Source organism: Tetrao urogallus (genome assembly GCF_951394365.1).
Source record: "Tetrao urogallus genome assembly, chromosome: 2".
In the NCBI taxonomy this organism is placed as follows: domain Eukaryota; kingdom Metazoa; phylum Chordata; class Aves; order Galliformes; family Phasianidae; genus Tetrao; species Tetrao urogallus.
This window is the reverse complement of record NC_136814.1, coordinates 60,285,063-60,293,819: the sequence shown is the minus strand read 5'-3', so window position 1 is coordinate 60,293,819 and position 8,757 is coordinate 60,285,063. Positions and strand designations below refer to the sequence as shown.

Below are 8,757 nucleotides of genomic sequence, written 5' to 3'. Positions count from 1 at the left end.
AGGAAGGTATGTAATTATATCTAGGTCACCTAGTATGAGCTAACATTTCAGAAGTACTTCTGCCTGATCTGTGATAGGCATATTTTCCTTAACAACAGACCCATAAGTTGATAATCTAATTAAATTATTTATCAAGACTGTGGAACTCAGCATTTTTTTCAAGGTTACATTAACCATACCTGGATCCCTCTGCCAGTTTAGGACTTCAAAGGAAATGGCTTGTGCCACATGAGAGATTTTGAATCAGAGGAAACAATGCCACAGGGGTGTGGCTTTGGCAGGCTGTGACTCCCCTGTCAGTCCACAGCTGGATAAACAGAGAGGCATCCAGGTAATATCCAAATGTTCAAGACTGCTTATGTTGAATGTCAAATATTCTCAGTAAGTATTAGGCAGCCTCCATGGCATTTACTAGGGCTGCAGAAAGATAACATATTACTTAGAGATTACCTGTATCTTTAATACTGTAAAATTTGGATTGCTGATGTTAAAAAGCATTCCCTATGTTTGTTATAATCACAGAATTGCAGGGCTTGGAAGGGGCTTCAATAGAACATTGAGTCCAACCCTTCTGAAGGTACCCTACAATAGGTTGCACAGGTAGACATCCACACGAGTCTTGAATATCTCCAGAGAAGGAGACTCCACCAGCTCTCCTGGCAACATGTTCCAGTGCTCTGCCACCTTTGCCATAAAGAAATTCTTCTGCGTGTTAGTATGAAACTTCCTATGTTCAAGTTTTAGGCCATTACTCCTTGTGCTATCGCTACACACCACTGAGAAGACCCTGGCCTCATCCACTTGCCTCTTACCTCCCTTTAGATATTTATAAATATTTATCAGATTCCTCCTCAGTCTTTTTTTCGCCAGGCTGAGCAGACCCAGGTTACTCACCCTTTCTTCATATAGAAGGTGCTCCTGAACCTTAATCAGCTTTGTAGCCTTCTGCTGGATTCCTTGTAAGAGATCACTCTCTTTTTTTGAACTGGGGAGCCCAGAACTGGACACAGTATTCTAAATATGGCCTTACTAGGGCAGAGCAGATGGAGAAGGTAACTTCCCTTGCCATGCTGGCTATGCTTTTTGTAATGCAGTCCAAGATACCATTGGTCTTCTTGGCCGCAGAGTAATACAGCATCCTTAGATTCTGCTCCACTAGTATTCTCACTGGTCTGTTCTGAACACCAAGTTTACACAAGTCTTCCAGAGTCGGTCAAACTAGAATCTAGTCAAACGCAAGTCATCTATTCGGCTTAAACATGTGCACTATTCTTATGTTTATACAAATTGCAATATTTTAACTTAGTGTGTTCACCCTATTTGTATGGCTTCAAAGTTTCACTCAGAGTCACTATTGCCCCTGCAATAATCATTTATATATTTATTTCAACCAAGCTAACATCACACTTAGCCAGGCTAATATTGTACAAGAGCTGCTTCAAAAGTAATGCCTCCTATTTTATTATGTTGGCCCACAATGTCAGAGGTGGATGCTGGTGGTGTCTTTTTCACTAGGCATTTCTCTCTTTTGTTTAAACAAGGATTTCTGAAGAGCTGCATATCAATAGAGTAAACCTAGTGTTTTTCTATGACTCACCAAAAGCACTTAAATTGTTTATTTTTATTAGCTGGATCAGCAAATCTCTTAGACAACTAGAGAACATATGAGATAATTTTAGTTAAGGACATTCTACTGCCCTCTTTGCCATTACATATTTCTGCAGCACCAAAAATCAAATCACACTCAGCCCTGAAGCTACACCACCCCATCTGACATAATAGATACTAAACTCTAGCCCTTTCTGTATTACATGGACATCAGAGCCACACAGAAGTCACATCAGGGCTTCATACAAGGTTAGAGAGTGCTGAGAATACCCTAGCCTGCTCTATGTAAATGAAAGAAATATTTACTTTCAGATACACATTATTTTTGATTCACTTAATTCATATGTAGCTCCCTGTGTATTTCAGAATGCTAAGAGATTCCTCAAATTCCTGAATCAGTTGGGACCCTGAATCATGCTGGTTTTCAATGGAATTTTATACTTACAAGGCCTTGGTGTTTCAATATTTGCTTTCACATCAGAGGAGTTAGGATCTGATATCACTTTGCATACATGAGAACATGTGAAAATATTCTCCAGCTGCAGAACCTTTGCTGATCCAAACACAGAAATGTTTCAATAATGCAGTCAACACTGAATTATCTGAAATTCTTATAATGTAATATCTCCTTAACTGTTAACCAAACTCTACTCTATAGAGTAATGTCTTATTCCTGGCTATTGTACTACAAGGATGTGAAATGATAGGTTTAACTGAGTTGCTTTAGGAAGGGAACTCCTCCTGTGTTAGATCCACAGAGAGACTTGCAGAAGGCTAGATAAACCTTTCTTCAAACACTATTTCTTCAAACACTATTTGCACCAATTTTTCTACTTTTCCATAATCAATATACTAAGCCTTTTGTGATTGGCTGCACTGATTCGTTTCTCAGCTGCTCCCAGCACTGAGTATGAGGTATTCATGTATAACAACTGCTTAGTCAAACTTTGCCATCGCAGTTGCCTGATGACAGTTTTGTGCTGCTCTCCTTTTTTTCCCCTTGAACAAGTGAATTTTTTTAAGGGCTGAGTGGAGCTGACCTGAGGCTGCTCCTCTATTCTTGGAATGCCTGAGGACATGTGAAGCAGGGCTTGAACACGAGGGAAGAGTAGCAAAAACCAGGTTTTGTGTCCTGTATTCAAAGGTTGAAGGTTAGACCAGTCCCACATTCACCCTAAATGACCTTTGGGAGCCAGGGTTACTCATTACATAGTGCTGTCTTGCTACAGTATTTTCATCTTTCAAGTTGTTCTTTCACAGAGATTTCAAATGTGCCTACTTGACACTGCTCAAGTGGCATAAAGAGTTCAGTATAAATGAGAACGTCCCCAGGTGGCCAGAAGGAAATCTCTGGAGATACCATTCATCACATCAGTTTTCTGTGCTATGGCATATACAGTCTGTTGAAACCTTCACAGTCTCCTCAGAGTTTAACAGGAACTCTAAGCTTGTCTCTTATGCAGCAAATTACACAAGGTCAGTATATTTCACACTGCTGTGTGATTCCAGAGAACAGAAAAGCATTGCTATAGGCTTGTGCTAGCTGTTGACATGAACACATCTCTGGCATAAAGACCTACAAGACAAGGCAATGGAAAGTGTTTCTGGCTGTGGTCACCCCAGAAGATGTCGGTAATGCAACATAGATCCTCTTTCAATCCTCTTTCAATCCTCTTTCTGGTTTATCCTGCTCCCAGATCATCACCACCATAGACAGGTGGGATCTCACCATCATATAACCTAGTGCCATGACTTTGGCAACCTGACTAAGAAGCAGAGGGAATGTGGACATTTTATCAGACCCTGTTTAACATCTGAAGCATGGTGCAAAGTGTGAAAGTGTTATTTTTACTGAAGACTAAATACTTGTCTTAGCCAAGAATGTTGAGAAATCCTGGTAGAACTGAGCCATCAGTGTAGGTGTGATTGCTTAAATTAGGTTGGATCCTGAAGTGGCTGCCTCCCGGGGGTCAGGCTGCAGTGCTGCAAAAATGAATATACAAGACAGAAGAATCTTTGAATAGTCCAGCTACCAGCAGTGGCATTGCTTCACTTTTACGAGTTTTCTATCCTGCAATATCCATGAGGCTGTTTCTGTGCAACAAGACCCAGAGAATAGAAAGAGCAAGGAGACATCCCAGGGCTCTCTGCATTCGTAAAGCATCAGAAGCAGCAGCACCAGAAGGATCAGCGGAGACTCCAGGGCTTCTGCAAATAGTATCTATTTGAGCATATATGTCCATGATGCTCTTCCTCTCCCTGTTTTTGATCACAAGTTGAAAAGTCTTGGAAATACAGCTCAGAAGAGTTGAAGACTCCCAGAAACAAAGGTTCAGAAACTTCAGAAACAAAGAAAGTCGGATATAAACCAAGGAGCTGCGGGAGGGCATGCGTAACCACTGACACTTTATGTCTCTGCCTGTACTTCAAATAAAGGAGATGGAAAATTAAAGAGAAGTAGTCCCTACCCTTAGTTAGGCTATCAAGACTAACAAAACTTGTGTTTTGTGGTGTGAGGAATTAGGATTGTATCCCTGGGGTTCAGAGAGGAGTTAATTCTTCTGAGGACAAGTAAAAAGTGATAAATCAAGCGTCAATGCCCTAGACTAAAAGAAGGTGCCACAGCACAAAAGCCAGAAAGAAAAGCTAATGGTGGCCTAAAAATAATGTTGAGAAGACTAATAGTTATTATGGCTGGCCCAGGTAGACAGTTGTTGAGGTTTTATTCCCAAATCACAGAAAACTGCCTTCACTTAGCCCCTGAGCTTTGTTGTGAGAACTGAGAGCTAGAATCAAGGCTGTGGAATCCGCTCGGGAAAATCGCCCAAAAACCTTGTCCTACTGAGCTGGGCAACCTCCTGCAAGACACAAAAGGGACAGGCCCCAGTGCTTCTAGTGGATTTCAAAGAATAAGTAGAAGAAAGAAAACTCTCCGTCCAGATGGAAAAAAAATAAATAAAAAAAATTCCCGCCGCTGGGATAATGATGCCGCCCTGCGGGCGCCCCATCACCCGTCGGCCCCACCAATCCCCGAGCAGCCCGATTTGCCGCGGGGCGGGGAGAGCCCTCCAAGCGGGGCGGGCAGACTCCGGCCCCGGCCCCGTCCGGCCCTGTGGGCGGCTCTCCCGCCGCTCCCCTCCCGCCGGCCCCCCGCCGGGCGCGGGCTTTAAATGCGGGACGGTGAGGCGCCTGTGGTGTTTCCCGGCACTCCGGCAACCGCTGTCATGGTTGAGGCGTTCTGCGCGACGTGGAAGCTGGCGGACAGCCACAATTTTGACGAGTACATGAAGGCGCTGGGTAGGTGCTACCGGGAGATCCGGAGCCGAGAATATGCATCACAGTGAAATACAAAATAAATCGGAGTCCTACAGAAGAGCTATCGGGGAGAACGAGAGCCCCCTGCTCCTTGCCGGGGGTGCCCGGGTAGCTATGCGGGAAGCTCAGTGTCGGGATGGCTGCCCTCAGCCTGCTGCAAGCAGCCCCGGGTCACGGGAGAGCGTGGGATAAGAGCTGAGCTGCTGCAGCTACGCGGCAGACAAATAGAGATAAGCGTTGTGCCGGGGCATCATCCGGGCGGCCCCGGCCCCGCGGCGTTGCGCGGGCTCCGCGAGGGGTGATCCAACGCCTCACCCACGTGGAGGGACGGGTGTGCGGGGATGGAAGCGAGACGGGAAGCAGCATCGCACTGCGGCGTCCCAAAGCTGTAGAGCGGGGGAAGAATTGTCTGCGCCTGTGTGTGTGAACGAAAGGGTGTATATAAAAAAAAAAAAAAAAAAAAAAAAAAAGCGGGTGATGATTTCTGCTTTTCCCTGGCGGTGTAGGAGTGGGGTTTGCGATGCGGCAGGTGGGGAACGTGACTAAGCCCACGGTGATCATCAGCAGCGAGGGGGACAAAGTCGTGATCAGGACTCAGAGCACTTTTAAAAACACAGAAATCAGCTTTAAACTGGGCGAGGAATTTGATGAAACTACCCCCGACGACAGAAACTGCAAAGTAAGTGACCTCTCGTTCAGAGAATCCCTTCTTTTCTCCCCCTTCCCAGTGGTATCCTTGCACGGTGGGGTGGAAGGGAAAATGTAACTGTTGCCGCAGTTGTAGCGCTACGAAGGATGGGGGGGAAAAAGACAGGATTGCATTGTATTTGGTGACGTGTGCTGGGTCTTTTTTTGAATCAGCGTATTGTGTTTTCAGCCCCATTTCTCCTGTCCAGTGCTGAGGAGTTCTTTTTTTCCATTTTTCTTTACTTTCGACACAAAGACCATTTAGCGTAACCCTTTCCAAAATGAAAGAACGCTTCTCCCTCTGTCTTTAGGGGCTCAACATAAATGTTATCCCAAAGCACATCCAAAATGATGGTTCCTGAGAGACTAGAACTCTAAAGAAAAAAATTTTTCCCATTTTTTGATACGAACATGAATTGTATGGATCCCATCCTTAAAATAAGGATGATTCATGTACTTTGCTTTGCCTGCCTGGGACCACTTTATTGTCGTAGGTCCTCGTATCTGTTGAAAAGAATTCCATTGAGAAGTATATGCTTACCCTGTGAGTAGAATTTCAAATATCCCAGGTAAATGAGTGTTTGTATTCTTTAATATCTCACAGTCAGTTGTGACCCTGGATGGAGACAAGCTAGTGCATGTACAGAAATGGGATGGCAAAGAGACAAACTTTGTAAGAGAAATAAAGGATGGCAGAATGGTAATGGTGAGTACAAAAGTCACTGAGCATTCATGTACACCACTAACGCTCCTCCTTCACATTTGCCTCAAGCTTGTGAATTTCGCAGGTATCTGTAACACAGAACCTAAACCCAGGATGAAGCTAGTGGACACTTCTCAGATCATTACTTTTTGTTTGGCATCTTGCTGGAAAATTGCTGATGGCTCTGTGGCTCCAGGCAGGACAGTCTGTGGGTTCTCGAAGTGCATCCTTTCTAGAGTTCATGGAAATGCCCAAATGAATACATATTGCAAATCACAATTTTAATACATGCATTTATACATAACATAATTTCTTTTGAGTTGTGAAATATAATAATCAAGAATTTAATATGTAGACAGTGCTCTGTTCAGATTTCTTTAATAGCTTGTTCCGTATATGCACATGTAAATAATAGAGAATTACACAGAACAAGTATTTCTCCAGGAGAATAAAACTTCAGTACTACAGGAGGTAATAGCTTTTCCTATTTCATACAAAAGGACTTATTCTCCCTTTCTTGTTTAAAAATGTTTAAAATAGCATTTGTACAAAAATAAAAAAAAATAATTTTTGTTTTAAGTTTGTTCTCTTGCCGAATTTTCAGGAGTAGGAGTATGGGGTGAATAAGTGGCGTAAGTTACTCTAATGTCCAGGCTGATTTTCATGGCTATGTTTGGTATACGGATGTATCTTGCAGGGGAAAAAAACAAAAAAACAAAAAACAAAAAAACTTCAACCACAGTAATATGTGTAAATTGGCTGTTGGATGAAAACAGTTTGCTTTGTTTTCTGAATACTTCAGAGAACACTCTTGTGGATGGAGAATTCCAAACAACAAAAACTTCTTATGGTCAGTGCAACACAATGTGACAGTGATTCAAGGAAAACTACGTGCTTTGTTTTTTGGGAACATCTACATGCATATGCAGGAAAGCATTTCCTTCAGAATTTGAATGCAGTTGGAGGCAGTATTCCACTTAGTGAAATACTCAAGCTTACATTCTGCAGTCAGCGTTGTACACTACTGTAGAAACCAGAATACTTGGTAGTTTTAGCCACATGAGTGTATAGGGTGCATTTATCTTAGTATGAGATTCTTCTTAAGTGTATGCTTATGTAGAATAACATAGAACATGAAAATAGAGAAGTTAGCTTTAAAATTCTACGTTTTGCAAGTAGATCAGCATTGGCAAAATAAGTATTAAATCTTTTTCAAACCAAAGCTGTATTTGAGAAATTGTATTCACAAAATTAGAAAGACATTTCTGTCCTTACCTTGGTTGTATTGCAAAAGTGCATTATGAGCTTCTTAGGTTTGAAAGCAAGGAGAAAGTTGGATTTATTATGGCACCTACAACTTTGAGATTTCTCTTGTTACTTACTTAAAATATCAGTAATCTTGGCAACTTGTTTATTATGCTATGTAGCTTATAGACAAATCTTGTTCTTGTACAGACTTCTTAACGTGTTAGCCGTTACAGAAAATGGTTGAGCATCTAATACTTCTCTTTTCCTTGCAGACCCTTACCTTTGGTGATGTGGTGGCTGTTCGCCACTATGAGAAAGCATAGAGTTCACCTTACCAGATGTTACATCTAGTGGATGGATTAATGTACTGTCCAAAATTGAAAGTAGCTTAAATGTACATTTCTGACATTGAAAGGTTAATAAAGAATTTTTTTTTCTGGGGGGGGGGGGGGTATTTTTTTTTTTTTTAAAGAAACTTTTTGCCATCAAGTTGGCAAGCTTTTGCTGTATATTGCAACAAGATAAAATTTGCATAAAAACTCTGAAACATTTGTTTTGTTTTGTTTTTACAGTAAATGAAATATATTTGAGTTGTTTTAGAATGGAGATCCAACAAATTAAAAGATTTTTTAAACTTGTGCTCCTTTTTGTGTTTCTTGGGCCAATAGTCCAGTGTTTTAGAGGGAGCTGCTGTACAAGTTCCTTTTTTCTCAGTTGAACAGCAGAAAAACATAGTCCATGCTGCCCCAGTGATCTATACTATGTGGAAAATGGAAAAAGTGCCTTCCTACCACTGAAGTGGCTTTTTGCTGAAGAAATCTAAAGCCCTAGTAGGCAAATAGGTGAAAGGCTCAACCCAGTTTCAGCTAGTCTCTTGGATCTTGTGATCTGGGACAGGCTGAGGTCAGCACGTAGATAACCTTTGATGTCGTTTTGGTTTTAATAGTTAAGAGAAGTTTGTTTTGTTTCAGCAAAACAAAACACAGCATATATACAAAAGACTGGAGTACATCAGAGTGCAGAGAATCAAGTGTTTCATAGGGTGAGAGGAAAGAACCAACGTGACAGGGTGGGTCTGGGGGAACCACAAGCACAAAGCTTGCCTTTCATCAGTCTCCACAGGGCTGGGAAGAGACAGGGGAAATAATATCAAACAAACCTTTTGGGCTTCTTCTTCCTGTGCTGTAGTTTTACAG

At 42.1% G+C, this 8,757-nt stretch overlaps 1 protein-coding gene across 1 annotated transcript; it reads left to right on the top strand.

The window, feature by feature from the left end:
- Positions 1 to 4,832: 4,832 nt before the first annotated feature.
- FABP7 (fatty acid binding protein 7) lies at positions 4,833 to 7,884 on the top strand (the record flags this gene model as incomplete). The annotated part of the gene is made up of 4 exons (XM_079532836.1): positions 4,833 to 4,905; positions 5,430 to 5,602; positions 6,215 to 6,316; positions 7,834 to 7,884. The coding sequence occupies 4 exons, from the start codon at positions 4,833 to 4,835 to the stop codon at positions 7,882 to 7,884; spliced, it is 399 nt and encodes a 132-aa protein (XP_079388962.1).
- Positions 7,885 to 8,757: the final 873 nt, after the last annotated feature.